This window comes from Castanea sativa, chromosome 2, assembly GCF_040712315.1.
Source record: "Castanea sativa cultivar Marrone di Chiusa Pesio chromosome 2, ASM4071231v1".
Lineage (NCBI taxonomy): Eukaryota > Viridiplantae > Streptophyta > Magnoliopsida > Fagales > Fagaceae > Castanea > Castanea sativa.
Window position 1 is genome coordinate 23036776 of NC_134014.1, and position 20359 is coordinate 23057134.

The 20359-nt window shown below is 34.9% G+C and overlaps 2 protein-coding genes across 3 annotated transcripts; both read right to left on the reverse strand.

Moving 5' to 3' along the window:
- Nucleotides 1-155: 155 nt before the first annotated feature.
- Nucleotides 156-1350, reverse strand: LOC142625083 (uncharacterized). Its single transcript, XM_075798791.1, has 2 exons — nt 1018-1350; nt 156-674 (listed from the first exon to the last, which is right to left on the reverse strand). The coding sequence occupies exons 1-2, from the start codon at nt 1348-1350 to the stop codon at nt 156-158; spliced, it is 852 nt and encodes a 283-aa protein (XP_075654906.1).
- A 12898-nt stretch (nt 1351-14248) lies between these two features.
- LOC142626341 (uncharacterized) lies at nt 14249-17702 on the reverse strand. 2 transcript variants are annotated; one of them, XM_075800164.1, is made up of 2 exons: nt 17068-17702; nt 14249-14607 (listed from the first exon to the last, which is right to left on the reverse strand). In XM_075800164.1, the coding sequence occupies exons 1-2, from the start codon at nt 17495-17497 to the stop codon at nt 14390-14392; spliced, it is 648 nt and encodes a 215-aa protein (XP_075656279.1). In that variant the 5' UTR covers nt 17498-17702; the 3' UTR covers nt 14249-14389. The 2 variants fall into 2 exon arrangements, with proteins under 2 accessions (XP_075656279.1, XP_075656278.1); XM_075800163.1 differs by having other exon boundaries at nt 14249-14610.
- Nucleotides 17703-20359: the final 2657 nt, after the last annotated feature.

Sequence of the window (20359 nt, forward strand, 5' to 3'; positions counted from 1 at the left end):
GAACAGTACAAATACATAATTTGGGCAATTGTATCGTCCTAATAATACAAAAGACTACATATATATAATACAATGGTAGGTGAATGGTGAATACTAGTACTACAACAAAAGTTAATTCCTAAAGCTGCTGTCACAGTCAACATGAAACAGACAAGTCAGAGTTGTGTGAACAAAAAACTATCCATCCACAGCTTTCTCAGCTTAGCATTCTTGGCTAGAAATTCCCGTGCTGCCTTCTTATTTTCACAGAGATGGTCAAATGCAGTTGCAAGCATGTTTTCGCTATACCCATCCGCCACCATAGTCATGACCTCATTGTAAAGAGTTGTGTAATCCATCGGGCCCCGGTTGATTTCTTTCAAAGCCACTGCTATTTCTTTTAGCTGATAAGATAGATCAGTCAGCACACTATCATCATTGTTAGAAGGTGCACAACCTCTTTTGCGGGACTTGGAAATTCCCGACCCAGTGGTGGATGACTTGACTGCATTCTTCCCTTTTTCCACCACACCTTCCTCCACATTGTCCGCCACAAACTCAGTATTGTCCCCATTGTCTAGCTCATTCTCAATATCCACATATGACTTAGAAAAGCTACATGTGGCTGTATCCTTCTCCATAACAATAGCCAATTTATCGTACATCTCAATCTTTTTGTTCAGATACTCTGCATGCTTATGATGCGCTTGTAAGGGAGAAATGAACATATAACAATGCAATAATCACTTCACTCATAAATTCAATATTCAATTCAATATAGATGCCATTAGATCAGATCTAGGTCAATGATAAACAAAAAAATCTGTTAGGGAACAGATTACATAACCCATGATTTTGAAGATAAGTACAACTAAAAATACAATGTACAAATGCTAAGACTAGATTTTACAATAGATTCGCACATGAAAGTTATATTTGAAAATTTGTAAAAACAATGGAATCCTAAAAAGAATGACACTATAACTAAAAAAACATATATTATCATTTATATTACGAAAATATAGTTGGAAGTCATACCATGACTTCTTCTTGATATGTCTTCAAATCGTATGTTATCATTTTTAAGTTATCGTCCCAGCCGAAACCACTCTTCTTCCTAATTGTTTGAATAGTGGTCCACATGGTCCTCAAAGTCCATAGTCGATTCTCTACATAAGAGATGTGGCACTCGACCGCAAATTGAGTAGATATCTCCTTCGCTACAAGAGCAAAGGAGCCAGCCTTGAAAGTGTTAGAAGGCTTGTTGCCCTTCGCAGCCTCATCAGCAAGTAGCTTAAGCATAGCCGTGTGCATGGGGGGCAGCCACCTGAACTGCTTAGTGGCGCCCACCTTCTCTTTTCCCTTCGACATTACAACATATGAAAATTGTATAGTGAGAGTAGCATTTAAAAATGAGAGTAGCATTTAGTAATTACACTCGGAATATGAACAACAAATGAAACACACATACAACCACGCTTATAGATGTGCACAACAGAACGAAACATGCTAACACCAGAAATAACAATGTAATGCTGGAAATAACAATGTAATGTTGATAATACTTTTTCCTTACACCACCAGAAGTTTATAGTAAATACATTGTCGTTACAGAAAAAAATACAGCACATATTACAATCATAGAAATCTAAATAAAGTACTACTCTCCACTGCTGGTATAATAAGACCACATAACTTGGTATATCTTATATCTCTTAGCATTCCATAGTCTAATGTATCCAACGGGGTCCCGACGTGGCTGTATTTCTTGTTGGGGGCCACTAGACTCTACTTGGTTCATTGCAGCTTTCATAATATGGTCATTTGGTTCAACCCCCGTAATGTAATTATAAGCCACATAACATGCTAACACTACTTTCACTTGGGTTTCAAAAGACCAAAATGGTTCTGCATGCAATATTCAAAAACGTTTCTTCAACACTCCAAACACTCGCTCAATGGTAGTTCTCAATGAAGAGTGTCGGAGGTTGAACAATTCTTGCTCATTCTTAGGAGGATAATCACTAAACTCTTTCAAGTGATATCGCACACCCCGATAAGGTGACAAAATTCCATTTTTATTATCATACCCAGCATCACCAAGATAATATTTACCTACATATATTCAACAATTAAACCAAATCACTAGTATTCTTAGGAAAACGCACAATATTTATTAAACTAATAAACCAAAAAGGTGAAGTAATCCTATAATATCTTTGAGAATTGAAAATATCCCTCGCCTAGCAAATGCATCATTTAATACACGTGAATCATGTGCCTTGCCTTCCCATCTAGCCAATACATAAGTGAACTTTAAGTCAAAACTAATGGCAGCTAACACATTTTGCGTGGTTCCATCTTTGCGACCATGAAACCTTCCTTGTATTTCAGGTGGCACAGATGCACGAACATGTGTACCATCTATTGCTCCAACACAATCCTAATTTTCGACAGACATAATGGTTTAAAATTACACAAATCTTCACAATTTACAAAAATACACAAGTTGCAATATTTACCTTGAAATATGGGTAGAACCTTCTGCTATTCCTTATCTCTGGGGGTGTATCTTCGCTAGGCAGTCTTATTAGAGCTATATATAATTTCAGGATCCCCTGAGGACGACCTGGAAGTATCTGTTGGGAAATTTAGACCCTGGTTGATAGAATCAACAAGTTTTAAACCCAAGTTGTTAATTAGATTTATTATGCATAAAACTTGTTAAAACAACTAAACATCAATATCATGTCAAAACTAAGTGCAGCGGAAAAATAAATAAGACAAGATATGATGACCTAGGAAAACCAATGAAACCAACCAGTTTCACAGTAAAAAACCTAGGGGGAAACTTTCCTGAAAAGCAATCCACTATAGTAAAGAGAAGTTTCAGATCTAGTACAAAACCTTTGTCCCTAGACTCTACAATCCCCGTAAATGAACTCACAGCAGAAACCTTCTACCGCTTCAGAACTTTTGAACTCTTCAATATATGAACGCCACCCTTTGATGCACGGATCCCAGTACGTGACTCACTCCTTTGCACGAATCCCAATACGTGACCCACTCACTAACTTGAGAAAGAAGAATGTTGGTTGCAAAGTTCTTCACTTCATCAACAATGAAGATCAAGAAGCACTTGGTTACAAAACCCTAAGGCGCAAAGACGCAGCAGTTTTTTTTTTTTTTTGAGAGAATAAGGCTTTGGTCACCTTTTGTATATATTCTCCTTGTATTCTCATATGTGACGGCCACTAAAATATGTCTTATATATGTTTAGGGTTGTGAGAAAAGAAACCCTACACAAATACAAAAGCCTGGCCCAAAAATCAGATCTGAAAATTCTAATTTCCGTAACCTCGATAGATAGCATCTGTTGAGCCTTATTAAATCTCGATAGATAGCATTTGTCGAGCAGTTGTCCACCAGATGTCCAGCAGCTATCCGCAGGTGTCCAGCTTTAGTAAACACCTTTTCGTCACTTGTTTCTTGGTCCAATCTTCATGGCTTTAATACTAGACTTGAACAACATGTTCTTTGAAGTATTAAACACATCATAGATCTATCCAAATATAAGTAAAATGCGTTTTTTCAAAGGATTAGCCAATTATATAAATAATGAATGACATATGTTCTAAACAAGTGAAACACATATGTCCTAACAATCTTCCCCTTTGGCAATCTGTGACAAAACCATAACCAACAAATGAACATATGAGAGAAGTTATAAATCACTGAACTCATATACACTTGTTGAATACAATAAAATCTATCCTAACACAAACTCTTGAAAAACTTTGCAAGAAGAGAGTGTATGACAAGTAGAGTTTGACAACTTGTATTTCTGAAACACTTTAAATAAAACTCATCAAGGCATTTTAGTGTGAAACAGAAATAATAGATTGCATAAAAATAAAGAAACATGTGTATAAAGAAAGAAAAGACACAACACATGTAGAGATAAGTGAAAGAAACATACAACATCATATATATATATAACAAAATGAGCACAATGTATGTAATAATGGTTACAAGACCTAGGTATAAGAAGATGAAGCTAAAAGTAGCTCCTACAACAACAAAGAGGTAAACACTCCTCCTAACAAGATGAAACACATCTCCCCCTTACAAAGGCATGTATTTCTCCCCTTAACTTGTAGAATCTTAAAGAAAGAAACCACAAAGTCTCCAATTTCTCTCCCTTTTTGACACGATTGACAGAGGGTACAGGAAACTATAAAGCTTCATTCGAGAAACATAAAGATGATAAAAAATGATCAAGGGGGCACAAAGAATCCATAAACATGCATGGATGTAATGAAACAAGATGCTATGGATAACAAGATAAAGGAAACATGCAAAACATGTGAAAAACAAATGCATGCAGAGGATCTCGATCGATCGAGAGGTATCGAGAAGCTATCGAGTATACCTCGATGGATCGAAAAGCTATCGAGAAATTATTGAGGGGATAGGAACTTTCTCAATCGATTCACCTAGCTATCGAGAGGTGTTGAGATTGCGATAAGATGCAATAGAAGAACTCGACAGATAAGCCAGGTATCGAGAGGTGTCAAGAAGGTGTCGAGATGGCTTACAAACAGTTTTTCAAAGAGGAGAAAAACACAGATAAGAATGCAATCAAACATGCAACTCAGCCAATAACCCAACCAACATTTTAACCTCTCAAAAACATCTCTCAACCAACAAAGAGTGAAGCATATAGCTCCCAACACACACACACACACACTAAACACGTCTAACTGATTTTATATTTCAAAAATAAGTTAAGGCAGTTTAGTGAGCATACATCAACACATGTAAACCTTGTGATGGCCAAATCACATTGTACCTGCACATGTATCAAGAGTAGCAAAGAATATTGCGTGTTATGTGTGAAAACATCGCAATATTGCATAAGTGTCTCTATGTTATGACGATTTGAAATATGAGAAAATCACTTTAATTCACACACAATCATAACTGTTTGATGGGGACTATCACCTTTGAGGTACATCCTATAACTCCCACATCTCCTAGAAAACACGTTTGCAATCATATTTAAAGCATTTTTAATCTTTTTGCTTTTATTTTCTTTGCATATTTTCTTTTTATTAAGCAAATCATGCATGGGTATATGAAAAAGAGAAAAAGAAATACCCAGTTATGTTCAGCTTTTGACATTGCACTTTTGCTATGCCGAAACATACAGATGTCATATCATGATTGACGGGTAACAGTGGTGAGATGGTTATTTATGCATTTCTCTTAGGATTTTCTAGTCCTACCCGTCAAAAAGAGTGATACGAGTGTTAAGTTTAAGAGATCACTTAACCTTACTCATCACAAATAAAGAGCTACAAAGCTCACTTGCTTAGTTGTGCATAAAAATACTCATCTAAGCTACAAGAGATACAAAATTTAGAAAACTCTGTTTCAATGGCCATTTTAAGGTTCACAAGAACTGATGTACACAAACACATACTGTTTTTGCATTTTTCTGATTTTTTCAATTTTTATTTTGAAAACAAAACAAAATAAAGCCTAATAAACCAAACAAAAACAGACAAACAACATGAAAGAAAGATGCAAATGCATAAAGGCATGATAGAAGAATGCAGATGCATGAAAGCATGATTTCAAAAGCAGAAAATAAATCAAGCAAAGAGAGTCCTACTTTAGATAGAAAGAATTAAATCAGAGGACAAACAGAAAAGACAATTAAGTCTTAGGCTCCTTTCTCACCCACACAGCACGAGTCTTTGGCCGTGAAGATGAAAAGACACGTGTCCTAGTATGACTACTAAAGGACATAGAAGAATTAGAATTCCCCTGCAATTGAGTTAAAAAGCTCAAAAATTTTAATAACTCACCAAAAGTATCCATGACAACGGGGGTCAAGGATCACACTCAGGAAATTAATCCAATCAGAGTGTACCTGCTCTGATACCATTTGTTGGGAAATTTAGACCCCGGTTGATAGAATTAATAAGTTTTAAACCCAAGTTGTTAATTAGATTTATTATGCATAAAACTTGTTAAAACAACTAAATATCAATATCATGTCAAAACTAAGTGCAGCAGAAAAATAAAGAAGACAACATATGATGACCTAGGAAAACTAATGAAACCAACCAGTTTCACAGTAAAAAACCTGGGGGGAAACCTTCCCGAAAAGTAATCCACTATAGTAAAGAGAAGTTTCAGATCTAGTACAAAACTTTTGTCCCTAGACTCTACAATCCCTGTAGATGAACTCACAGCAAAAACCTTCTACCGCTTCAGATCCTCTGAACTCTTCAATATATGAACGCCACCCTTTGATGCACGGATCCTAGTACGTGACTCACTCTTTTGCACGAATCCCAATACGTGACTCACTCACCAACTAAAGAAGGAAGAATGTTGGTTGCAAAGTTTTTCACTTCATCAACAATGAAGATCAAGAAGCACTTGGTTACAAAACCCTAAGGCGTAAAGACGCAGTAACTTCTTCTTTTTTTGAGAGAATAAGACTTCGGTCACCTTTTGCATATGTTCTCCTTGTATTCTCTTATGTGACGGCCTCTAAAATATGCTTTATATATGTCTAGGGTTGTGAGAAAAGAAACCCTACACAAATACAAAAGCCTGGCCCAAAAATCAGATCTGAAAATTCTGATTTCTGTAACCTCGATAGATAGCACTTGTCGAGCCTCATTAAACCTCAATAGATAGCATCTGTCGAGCAGCTATCCATCAGGTGTCCAGCAAGTGTCCAGCTTTAGTAAACACCTTTCTGTCACTTGTTTCTTGGTCCAATCTTCATGGCTTTAATACTAGACTTGAACAACATGTTCTTTGAAGTATTAAACACATCCTAGATCTATCCAAATACAAGTAAAGTGCGTTTTGTCAAAGGATTAACCACTTACATAAATAATGAATGACATATGTTCTAAACAAGTGAAACACATATGTCCTAACAGTATCTATGAACAGTCTCAGTCGATCTATGGAACCGACTACCAATTACACGAAACCTCACATTATGACCAATAATGTGTAAGAAAATTAGCACTTGCTCCATAATAGACATGTGAACAGTCGGACATACGTGCTCCCTCTCAATGAGGATGTGACATAAGTGGTGGAAAGCTATAGGCTTCATCCTAATTTGATTCACACAATGTCTCTCACTTCCATGCAGAATACTATTTATGTATTCCTCTCTCTCGGTTGCATGATTAACATAAGGAGCCCTAGGCAGTCGTCTACGCCGCAATTTCCTTAACAATGCAACCCCCACAAGGAGGATAGATGCAGCTGAGGCAACAATTGTGGCTTTGGTTTTTTTCTTCATCTAAAAAATCACAAACACTATGGTCTAACAGGTACGTAAACAAACATGCAATTGATTACACAGTATATAAAAACAACCACAAACAGAAAACAGCAAAGCACAATCATATACCAACACAACACCCGTGATTTCTAACACAATCAGTATATACAGTCATGTTCAAAGTTTGTTAAACCATCCAAATTCACATAAATATCATAACAAGCCCAGTTCAAGATCAAGGGAAAAGACACAACCATTGTGGCAGTGTATCCATAGGATTCACAAGGTGCCATATACATTCACCAACACAACACAAAACAAATTTTATATCAACACAGTATATCAATACAAAATTTAAACAAATTTCATATCAACACAATATATCACCAACACTGTATATAAACAAATTTTATATCAACACAAAACAAATGTCTTCACAAGGTGCCATATACATTCACCAACACAACACAAAATTTATATCAACACAGAATTCACATTGATATCAACCAACACAAAATTTATGCACATATATTTCTGTATAATTGTAACACCAACAAACACAGATTTCTTAAATCAATAATTAAATAAATAATGGATAATTATAAAAAGTAAATAAATATGTATTTAAATAAATAATTTTATAAATAAATAAATAAATATATATATATATATATATATATATATATATATATATATATATATATATATATATATATATAGATTGGATCTGAGATAGGTTTTGGCTAGATGGGTCTGAGGGGATGTGGAATGGCTTTTGTAGAGGGTGGGTCAGAGGTGAGGTGAGGTGAGGTGAGGTTGTTGGGTTAAAATGGAGGGTGGATCGAACAAAATGGAGGGTGGATCGGAGGTTGGATCAGACAAAATGAAGGGTGGATTAGCCGGAAATGGTGAGGTTGTTGGACATTTTTTGTTCAAACAGTGGAGGAAACTTACCATGGGTGGATTGGCGGACTCTGGGTCGGTGGACTATGGGTCGTCGGACTGTGGGTGGACCACGAACTGGCATGAGGGAGGGCTGACCTGCGGCGGGTGCTGTCTTGCGCTGTGGAGCTCGGTCACAACTGAGCTTGGAGAGTGTCTGTGAGGAGTGCGTGTGAGAAGCTTCGAGAGGATGTGTGAGGAGTGTAAATGATTTGAAGGTAAAATAAGACCTGAAATGGTTTTACGGGCCAAGAGGGGTATTTTACGGTCAACCCGAAAATTAAAATCCGTTTGACCCAATTTTCAGTGCTTACCAAACACATATAGGGGTGTAAAATGATTTTCTGAAACCCTTTTCAGCCAAAACAAACACAGCCTAAAATTGTATTTGCTTGTTTGCGTTTGGCATCAAATGAAGACTGAGAAAAGGTAGCCCTGATGTGACAGAAACGTTGCTGAAGTGGTTGATTTAGGAAAATGCTCAAGGGGTTTCTTATTTTCGTGTTTTTTTTTTATGTGAATATTTATGCTGCTATGAAAGACTAGCCATACTTGGTGCTGAAATCTCGCTCCTTGGGCTGTTACAAGTTTCTAGCATTCCGCTGATGGACCACATGGATTCGATAAGACTGTAGAACTACAGGAAGTCTATGAATGCCAATGACCATGTGTGCATGCTTGTGCGTTGGCCCGTGTCCATGGGATTGGATTGGATTGGATTGATCTCCCGGAGTTTATCAAGCCTTGAGCAAGAATTTTAAGAGAAGGAACAATAACAACTTTAAGTTCATAATAATTTTTACAAAATATTTCCTAACTATTGATATAACATGTTGTAAATGGTAGATAATAAAATGATACTAATAATGGGTTCAAATGAGAATCAATAAATACTTGCCAACTCAACTATTGTACAAAATGTTGTTAGTAGCATTACTCTTTGAAGTATGAAGAAATTCCATGACCTTCATTCTGATAACGATTAAACTACTTCATGACACATGGTAACATGGATAGGTAGAAGAAATTCAAAAAAAGAACAAACGACATAACATAATCTCAAGTTTCCTTGATAAATAACAATGGATAAAAAAACACAAAAATCCCTTTTCTAATGGTTACATATAGTTTTGGTTTTTTGTTGTCGCTTTTGTCTAGAGAATATTACTGTCGTTGGATAATACACTTTTGGTGTATTTGGATGACATGATTTTGGTATTTGGATTTGGATTTGGGTGATTAAAATTCAAATAACTTGTTTGGAAAGTTTAAAAAAGTCAAGGATATAGATTTGGCAAATTTACCAAGGATTTTAAACCTTTAAAATGCTTGGATTTGAAATAACTCCTAAAATCAATGGATTTCCTTTATTTTAAATCTATTAATTTAAAATCTAAATCCAAATTCCCAAACACAATCTTTAGAAATTCAATACGTGAAGAAGGCTAGAAGTCTATTGGCTTTGCTGGATCAAATCAATCTTAAATAGAAGCGAAGCACCGATAAAAAAATTCTACATTGCTTGACGTAACGCCCAAAGAAAATAAATCTATTAATTTAAACAAATCTATTAATTTAAAATCCAAATCTGAGTTTCAAACGCAACCTTCAGAAATTTAATACGTGAAGAAGGCTTCTATTAGCTTTGCTGGATCAAATCAATCTTAAATAGAAGCGAAGCACCAATAAAACAATTCTACATTACTTGGTGTAACGCACAAAGAAAATATTTGTTGGAATGCCTTGGGAGGATGCCTTTGTGTGTTTTTTTTTTTATTATAAAAAAAACACAACGAAAACAACAAATGATGAAATGGTTTGATCAGGGGCTGAACTCGATTTGTGAAAAACACTTGCAAAAGAATATAGAGACTTGTTGGAGTGCCGGCGAGGAAGATTCTTTGATTCTTTGATGCTTAAATTAGTAGCAAATATGAGGAAAACGAATCTCTTAATAGTTTAGAATTTTTGTACACTTTAGGGTTGGTGACGTTATTTATAAGGTGATTGGAGGTCAAATTACTTTGAGATTGGGATTTGATTTTGATCTCACCCAATCTCTTTCCTTCGGTTTAGCGATTATCTTCCCTAATTCCAGAGTTATCCTTGTACATGGTAGTTTGATTATAGGGCATTGGCTATTGGTTTATCAAGACTACCCATACATTTGGGCGCCATTAACATGGATTAATGGCTGACTAAGGATGATTTATGGCGTGATATGTAATGGACAAGACGCAAGACAAACAAAAAGCACTGTTTATGTGGAAAATCCCTTTGGTTGAGTGAAAATGGTGAAAATCCATGTGGGGGGAGTAGAGTGAAACTCTACTCCCAAGTCTTTATATTACCAAGAAAAATGATACAAGTTTATAGACTTTCTCCTTGTATTTTCTAGTTCTTATGGAGGCCAGCCAATGGGATTTCTTTGTAGTGGTGAGGCGCTTAGACCTTTATTTGTATCTGCCAATCCTATGCAGGACATTAGATTAGAGTATTATGGTTTGGTAGATTTTTGCTGAAAGAGTCCTTAGAGCATTCACACCAGTTGATGTAAAAACTTCTAAAATAGACATAACTACCAATTTTACACATTTTGAGCAAAAAATCCACCCACATTAGTGGGTTTAAAAATGTCTAAAATTTTGTAAATCCATCCACGAGCTACAGTAACCGTGTATATTAACACGGTTACTGTAGCTCGTTTATCTCATTATTTTATCATTCTTGTTCGCTCCTTTTTCTCTCTCTCTTTTCCGTGCTCAACAAACCCAGCTAAAACTCAACTCCTCATCCTCTTCTTTTTCCTCAGATGCACACAAACACACCCATACACAAACACATCCACACAGAAAATCAACACAGATACACTTGCTAAAAAAAAAAAACATAGATACATAAACACAGATCGGCGCTTGATCGGAGCTTGATTAGTGCTTGACTAGATCGGAGCTCGGAGCTCGTGGATCGGAGCTCGGAGCTCGTGGATCAGAGCTAGGGAGAATAGATCGAAGCTCGAATCGGAGCTAGGGAGAGTAGATCGGAGCGTGGATCGGAGCGGTCGGAGCTAGGGAGAGTAGATCGGAGCTTAGAGCTCGTGGATCGGAGAGTTGATCGAGAGGGAGAGTTGATCTGAAATGGGTAGAGAGAGAGAGAGAGAGAGAGAGAGAGAGAGCGAAAGAGAAATGAATCAGAAATGAACAGAAGGAGAGAGAGAGCGTGTGTATATAGTCTAGCAGTTGAGAGAAATAATAAAAAAGTGAGGAAATTGATTATTTAATTAATAAAGGTGGTAGAATAGATGAACTGATGTGGGTGTTTTGTAAAAGTGAATGTGTAAAATCTTAAAAGTAAGTTTTTTGTGTAAAATAGACGAAATCTTTTACACGAGCTCATGTGGTTGCTCTTAGAGCATCCAAAACAGTGATGCTAAAAAGCTAAAAAATAATTTTTAGCACCATTATATACAAAAAGAGTGCTACAATAGTGATGGTATAAGTAAATTTTTTTACCTACATTGCTACAATGCACAGCTATATAGGTAAAAAATTGCTTACCCTTCCAGAGTGCTACCGCCTTGATGAGAATTTCCCTACCTACATGAGAGAGAAGCTTACCCTTCCAGCTACCCTCGCCTTTATGGCCTGTTTGGAAGTTTAGAGAGTGAGGAGAGTAGATGAAAAGAGAGTAGTGAGGAGGAGAGTAGAGTGAAATGATTACCCTCCACCTTGTTTGGATGTTTTTAAAATTAGTAAGGGGGGAGGGAGTAATTAGCCATTTCCCTTGTTTGGATATTTTTAAAATTGGGATGGAGAGGAGAGGAAATGATTAAATAGACAAATTTACCCATATTTGAAAAAATTGCAACATGGGTCTATGATTAATTGGTTTGTAATTTTGTTAATTTAAAAAGGATAAATTGGAGAATTCATTTAGTCAATAATTTATCTACTCTACTCTACTCTACTCTCCCTTCAAATCTCTCCAATTTGGGAAAATTAAAAATGAGGGGTTAGAGGTAGTTGAAACCCCCTCAAACCCCTCCAAATCTCTCCCCCTCATTCCTTAAAAAACTTCCAAATAATGAATTTAAATTACTCTTCCTTTCTCTACTCTACTCTCCTTCATTTTTTAAACATCTAAACAGGGCATTAGGATTTAGCCTTGGTCTTGCTTTTCCATTTTATAATTTTACCCTTTTGGACTCTCAAGGTAATTTTAGGACACATTTATGGCTTGATCTGATGATGTCTGGGCTAGGTGGGTGGCCAGGATGGGTCCACTTCATTAAGGGTGTGGTGTCCTTAAATAGGGATCCAGAGGCTTGAAACTTGGGTTGCGATTCTGGGAAGTGATAAAGTAGGATAGGGATTCAGGATGGGCCCACTTCTTGTTCTTTATTTTTATTTTTTGGACTTTCTGGCCTAGCGGGTAGCGTGTTATCTTCTCCGTGAACAAACAAACAAACAAACAAAATTCATTTAATGGGCAAATGGAAGACTGCTTGGGCAGTTGGACGCATATTGATTACCATTGCGAAGTTTCCGCTGTGTTATCCTGACTTTGACACAACAAATATGGTCTAATTATCATCATAGTCACTCCCATTTTCATTGTCCAATCATGAACGTCGAAGAGGTCAGGCAAAAAGACGGGTATGACTCTCCTAGAATGCTTCGTCTCTTCATAATACCAACGACCATATGACCAATTCATTTTATATTTGAATACTGCCTCTCCAAATATAGCTTAAACTAGCCACTGATTTCAATTCTTTTGGCCATATACTTTTTTTTTTTTGGCTGAATATATGCTAATTATTTTTAATTCAAAGACTTAAATAGGAGTGAAATAGAGAAGTTGGTAAGCTCAGTTTTCATTACGGAAAATTTTATTATACACTTGCTATTGCAAAATTCATTTTTTAAGTTGTATTTTTAAAATCTTAGGTTTAAAATATGATTTAAGTCTATATCTCATGTATATACGATGAATGTATAATAAAGAATGTGTGACTATCATTATTATTGTTTGAGATATATTAGCCCATTAGTATAAGCTCATGCCTAATTCTACTTTGTGTGCAAGCCAAGTTTCCTACTTGTACTAGAAGTCTATTAGTTTATGGTTTAGTCTACTATATATACACATGTTATGGTTCATTGTAACACAGGATTTGTTCTACACTCTAATATATTATTGATGTAGCCCTTTAGGGTTTCCTCCGTGGATGTAGGCCGTTAGGCTGAACCACGTAATCCTCTTGTGTTATTATGTTCTATACTTTATGTTTTCGCTTCCGCATCCATAATAACATATTCAATATGGTATATCAATGCTAATATTTAACATGGTATCAGAGCTACCTTCCTATGGCCATGGTTTTCTGTCCTTACGGTGTATTAAGAGCAATATTTGTCTTCCTCGGTGTTTCTTCGCTGCGTTTATCTTCTTTGGTTTTCCACTGCTGCCATCAAAATTCTCCGGTATAGTCATGTCACCGTTAGAAGTCGCATCAACACTGCAAGACCATTGCATTTCTCAAGCCACCGTCACAGAGCCAAACTTCATTCAAGGGATCTTTTCAACCTAATCAAATCTCAAGATTTCATCAAGTTTCCATCTTGAGTTTGAGAGGGGGTGTTAGAGATATATTAGCCCATTAGCATAAGCCCATGCCTAATTCTACTTTGTGTGCAAGCCAAGTTTCCTACTTGTACTAGAAGTCTATTAGTTTAGGGTTTAGTCTACTATATATACACATGTTATGGTATCAGAATACGCATGATTTGTTTTACACTCTAATATATTATTGATGTAGCCCTTTAGGGTTTCCTTCGTGGATGTAGGCCGTTAGGCTGAACCACGTAATCCTCTTGTGTTATTGTGTTCTATACTTTATGTTTTCGCTTCCGCATCCATAATAGCATATTCAACATGGTGTATCAATGCTAATATTTAACAATTATCTTTCTATATTCTCTCAAGTTATAGTAACAAAAATTTCAAGGAGGCCAATTTCTTTTTCTTTTTTTTTTCCTTCTATTGAATGAATCCATTGTAAAACACACTAATTTTACTGTGCATCAATAGCGTTATGATTTTATAGTTACAAGAAAGGAACTAATTAACGCTAGGGAACATTCAGGCAACATTCTTGGTGATACGCGATGGCTTCTTACTGCTCATAATTCGTAAGCTTTGCCTCAATATGTCAATCTCTCGTTCCTTCTTGTATTCTTCATGCTCTATAGAAGCTAGTTGCTCTTTTAAGGCTTTGATAGTCTCTTCCTTGGCAAGCAATTCCCTCTGTAACTCTTCTATCATGTCCTCTTCCTCTGCTCTCCAATACTGTACATCCCCTGCTGAACAATGTGGCATGTTAACATTTACGTACCCAAACAACAAAAAAAAAAAAAAAGAGGAGGTGTTGAATTACTAAGCGTTTAGTATGAGATTTTGAGATTTTTAATAATGCTGTTATTGTTTTGTAGAAATATGTATGGATAAAAAAATATGTGAAAATGTTGTTTAAACACTAAAAACTGTTGTTTAAATAACAATAACAAACACCTCATAAGCCTCCATTTCACTTATGTATTTTGGTAATAGGCATTAATACATTCCTAGTATTATGTAAAATGGAAAAAAAGTAACTTATTAGATGGTCTTATAAGGGCTCTCTTAAGGGCTGTTTTAACAAATTTTGTAACCAAAAGCAAACTTCAAGCGTGGGACACTTTCTTAAATTTAAATATTAATTAGATAATGTATTTAATTTTTTATATTTCTTTATTTAAAAAATATATTTTTTGCTTTATGAGATACAAACTTACAAATTAAATTTTTGTATTCAAGTTTTGTTTTGCTATCATTTTTTTTTTTGGTTAATTATTTTGCTAATTCTCTTAATCTTTTTTGTGACATGGTTGATCTTTTAGGATTTTTATTTGATTTAATTTTTTTTGAAAATTTTCTTTGTGCAACATCCATTGATATCCAAAATATACAAATTAAATAATTTACTTAAAATAAAAAGGATTGGTTCTATTTCATTATATAAAAAATGACCGGTACAGATGGGAAAAGTAAGAACTAATTAAATTATTGTTTAAAAAAGTAACTAAATTATAAAAATATTGTAATAAAATAACAAAAGTGGATTGATGTATCACTTCAACCCACGTGATAATAATTAACAAGCATGAAGAAGGTGTAAATGTGTGTGGAGACGTTGGCAAGTTTCGTTCAGAATGATGTGATGTGACAATAGCTACAAAGGTGCAAATGTGTATGAAGACTTTAAAAGTACAAGTAAAAAAAAGTGGGATATAGTGGGACCTTAATCTTCTCTCTATATGTTTTAATAAAAAATAAATAAAAAGGCTTCTATGTTTTGAAACTGTGGGAACCTTAATTTTAAAATTTTTTTTGGGTGAAATTTTTTTAATTAAAATGTTAAAAAAATAAATAAAATAAATTATATTAGTCAATAGAGAGATTTCTTTTATTTAGGCCTTAATTCACTGCCTAAATTAAATTACCTATATAGTTGAGTTGTTCTGCTTCTCTTTTCTACAATATGTGTAGGTTTTTGTTTTTCATGCTGTAAGGAGGTGATTTCATAAAACCGTAATATTCTCTCATAAAACAGAGAATTGCATATATCTGCATAATTAATTAGTTCTCAAAGAATTTTGACACCTTTGAGCCCAGAAAAAAACAAAGCATTTTAACACTCCATAGCAAAGAGTGAAGTAGAAGAAGAAGAAGAAGAAAACAAGAAGAAGAGGAAAAGGCCTTGCTATAAAGTAAAATTTAGAAATATTCTTTCTCATGAATAAAGCGTCTTGCATGTTGTCGTTACTATAAAAGGTGTGTATATTATTGAAAAATAATATGTGTATATTTTGAATATATAGACTATATAACTGTCGGTGAAAAGAAACGTTTCCTTTCTAAATCCAAGGGTTGGCCTAGAGAATCTTTTAAGCCTGGAGTTGTGAGTGTCTAAAGACCCTACCGTTTCTTCAAAAAAAAAAAAAAAAAAAAGTCAAAACTGTAGCCAGCATTGTCTCCCAAAAGATTCCTTCCTTTGTAATTTACTTGGAAGGCTATACACAACTAGAAGAATAATCAAATACTTAAAACCTCTGACACTATCGTTGTCATTAACCGCCCTTAAAAAAAATTTAAAAAAAAATCCCATCCTATGATATGCACTCAATCATAGGCACTACAGATTTTATGACAACTATAATACTATAATTAATAATCTCACAATTTGGATATGGGCAAGATGAAGATTTTTTTTTTTTTTTTTTTTTTTGGTTAAACCACCCGGTGTCCGGAACCACAGGGGCTCCGACTAAATCCGGATTCGAGCCGGGTAGGACCACAAGGGCGGCAAAGCTCTCCCAACCGAGTTTTAACGCAGCTGCATCCCCAAGGCTCGAACACGAGACCTTGGTTAAGCTAGGACAACCCCTTACCAGTTGACCAACGCGCTCGGTGGTGGGCAAGATGAAGATTACACATCTAGACTAACAGATTAGAACCAAGGTCATTGCATTCCTATCCTATATTGCATATTGCTACATAAAAGAAACTGTGCATTTTTCACGTAATAACCATAATAATTTCATTTTCATCAAATGTACATTTCATAAATTGTATCAAGAGTAGAACTGTAGAGCTGTAGAACTGAGGTTATAGAGTGAATATGTTGAAAGAAAGAACAAAATTCAAACATCGATGAGATCATAGTACATGCTTAGTATGTGATTATGAGAGCGAGAGAGAAAGAGAGATATAGCACGTACCATGATTTGTTCTTTGAATGAGATCATCAAGCTCCATCTTTATAGCAAGATATAGTTGCTTCCACTTCTCCACAGCCTCATCTCTCCGAGCTCTCTCCTCCCTCATTTGCTCCACCAAGAAGCTCGTTCCCAGCAATTCCCACTCTTTCTCTTTCTCACTCTTCTCCCCAATCCCTCTAATCTTATCTTCTTTCTCATCCACTATCTTCCTCAACCTCTTTACCTCCTCTCTTAGCTTCTTCTTCTCTTGCTTCCACTCGGCTTCCTTAAATGCAAAAACCAACATGTCTTCCTCATAAGCCTTGCTCTCTTTTTCCCTCTCATGTACCATCTCATTCACTTCCTTCTCAAGAAACCTTGTCTTCTCCCTCAACCCTTTAACATCTTTGTCACTTAAATTGCTCATGTTCTTGCTAGCAAATACACCCATCTTGTAGCTTTAACAAAGTGAGAGAACGTGCTCTTTTATTCTTAGAAAAGACACAGAAGAGTGTGAATGACATAAATTTTTCACATAGGCTCCTCCATTTTAGACCTGCTCATTTAGATTTTGTCCACGTCGCTCCCTTGTACTTAAATTATTAAATGGAAGTGTGTCAAGTGTCAAAGATGCTCGTGAAGAGGACTAGTCTTTCTTTCTATGATTTAAAATAAAAATTGTACACAAAATACCTGTAAGCAAATATTAATTTAGATATGTCAAGTCACATGCGATTTTGTCGAGGAGCGTGGATGGAAATCATATCACATCCAATTATTAGGCAATATATATATATATAAATTTTTTTTTTCCTAAGTGATTATAGGGGATAGAACTCTGAACTCAAGATTACAATGAAATCGGATACAAGGTTGTGTTTGGTTGGGTGTAAAATAATTTTAACTGAAAATATTTTTGAGAAAAGAAAATATTTTTAGGTGTTTAGTAGTATTTTAAAAAATACTTTGGAAAATATTTTCAAGTGTTTGGTTGTGATCTTGAAAATATTATAGAAAATATATTTTCTACTCGTTGCTCACATTTTCTCAGCTTTCAAACAAATATCATTTCTCAATACAGAAGAACAAAACCCAAAAAAAAAAAAAAACTCATCAAATCCGGTCAGAGAAGAACGAAGAGAGAGAGAGAGAGAGAGAGAGAGAGAGAGAGAGGCGACTGGGTTCGACATTGAGGCGAGATCGCGCGGCAGAGGCGGAGTCGGAGGCGAAGGCGAGCACGATCAGACCGGGTTCATCGGAGATGGGTTTGAGCGTTGAGCGGCGCGAATCTAATTGGCGATGGCGATGGCGATCTCGCCGGCGTGGGTTGGGGTGCGATCTCACTCTCTCTACTCTCTCTTCGTGCTCTCTCTCTCTTCGTGCTTTGTCTCTCTGTTTTCTGGAAAATTTCTATTTGAAGGTAAAATAGAAACGGAAGTTATTTTACGGGTGGGAAGGGCTTTTTTACGGTCAAAGGTAAGTGATTTTCCGGTTGACCAAATTTTCAGTTGCTACCAAACACACACAAATTTGAAAAATAATTTCTGAAACTGATTTACCGTTGAAACAAACGCAACCTAAGTTACAAAGCCCGGTGGTTATTAGGCAATATATTTATTGCTAACTTTCAACGGCTGCAATATTGTTGATTTTCATTTTAATTACATTATAGAAAATTGTACTTGGAGCCTCCTTCCACAGCCACACTTGAAGATGGAACGATAATATTTATATGAAAAAAGTTAAGAAATCTCCCTAAAGTTTATTTGGTTAAAGTGAAAAATGTGGATGAATAGAAAATAAGAGAGAGAAAATGGGATAATTGGTGTGTTTGGTTGATAGAAGAGAGGGGGAAGTAAATGGTGGGTTCTTCAATTTTCTCTATGCAAATTACCCATCTTCCTCTGGTCCTCCCTCACATATATGTTACATTGATATTTCTTCTTCTTTTTCTTTTTTTCATTTTATTTTATTTTTTGATAGTTTTTTTTATTAACTTCAAGTTACACATTTGGCTTTAATCTTTTTACCTTAACTTTGATTTTTTTCCCCTAATAGGATTTTTTTAATAAAAAAATGATCTACTAGGAGTACGAGAGTAAATTTATACTATTTACATTTTTTATTCTCTCATTTTTTTTCTCAACCAAATAAAAGAGTTTTCATCACTCAACTTTTTCACCCCTCCAAATAAGTAACATGAGGGGAAATTAAAATATTTTCTATTATTCCATTTTTTGATCCCCTAACCAAACGAAGCCTATGAAAATTGGTTTAGAAAATAATTTTAGAAACCTTTTATGAGAAAAACACAACTGATTTTTTCAATAAATTTTTTATATTTCCTTAGACAGTGACATTGAAATTTTTCTAAAATTATCTATTAACAAATTTCCTAAGGACACCTGTTAACTAAATCCTTGTTGTATTCTTAAAGGCATTGATTTAGAAAATATTTTTAGAAACATTTTATTAGTGGTCCATTAACAAATTATTTTAAGAGTGTGTTTGGAAAGCGATGAAAGTTGAAGTTTATTAGAGTTTTTAGCTTATTTTTAGAACTATTTATGAGTCCTACTGTACATCTGTATTATTTAGCTAGCTTTTAACTTTTTTCTATAGTACATGTCTGTTTGAGATCTACTTATTTTGCTGAAAATACTATAGGTAAAGGTAAAAGTTAGTTGACATAGTACAGTAGGACACATGAATAGTACCAAAAAGTGCAATAAAGCCATGAATAATAACAAAAATAAGCTGAATAGTAAAATAAGTTGGCAAAAAATAAGTTATCCAAACAGAACCTACTTTAAACAAAAAATTTCAGTTTTAGATAAATAAATTATTCTCAAACATTCATTGCACCAAAAAAAAAAAAAAAGTAGACTAAACTTGCAAAACATACCCCTAAAATTTGGGATTCTTTAAATTTTGTCTCTTACCTTTTCAAATTTTGAATTTGTAAAGGTTGTGGAAAGAACATTATTATTTCACGTCCCTTATGCCTAATTAGGAGTGTTTTATATGTAGTTTTTTAGCTGAAATTTTTTTATTTGCTAAAAGTTAGTTAAAGTACAACTTTAAAAAGTTTATAAAAAAAAAACTTTTTAAAAAATTGTCACCAAAACATACCAAAATTATATTAACCCAGACTAGACTAGACTAGACTGTAGAGAGCTAATCCTATCTCGTTTCGGATTTAGATCAGGTGCAATAGAGTATTGCACCTGGTGCAATAGAGTATTGTACCTGGTGCAATTGTATTCAATGGCTGAGATTGAAAGTTAAAAAAGTAACTTTCAATCTTAATCAT

Excerpts from the sequence above, each read along its gene's own strand:
- LOC142626341 (XM_075800163.1), bottom strand. The coding sequence starts at position 17,497 with ATGGGTGTATTTGCTAGCAAGAACATGAGCAATTTAAGTGACAAAGAT. Across the intron at positions 14,611-17,067 it reads CATTCAAAGAACAAATCATG|CAGGGGATGTACAGTATTGG; the intron begins GTACGTGCTATA and ends CACATTGTTCAG.
- LOC142625083 (XM_075798791.1), bottom strand. The coding sequence starts at position 1,350 with ATGTCGAAGGGAAAAGAGAAGGTGGGCGCCACTAAGCAGTTCAGGTGG. Across the intron at positions 675-1,017 it reads CATATCAAGAAGAAGTCATG|CATGCAGAGTATCTGAACAA; the intron begins GTATGACTTCCA and ends GCGCATCATAAG.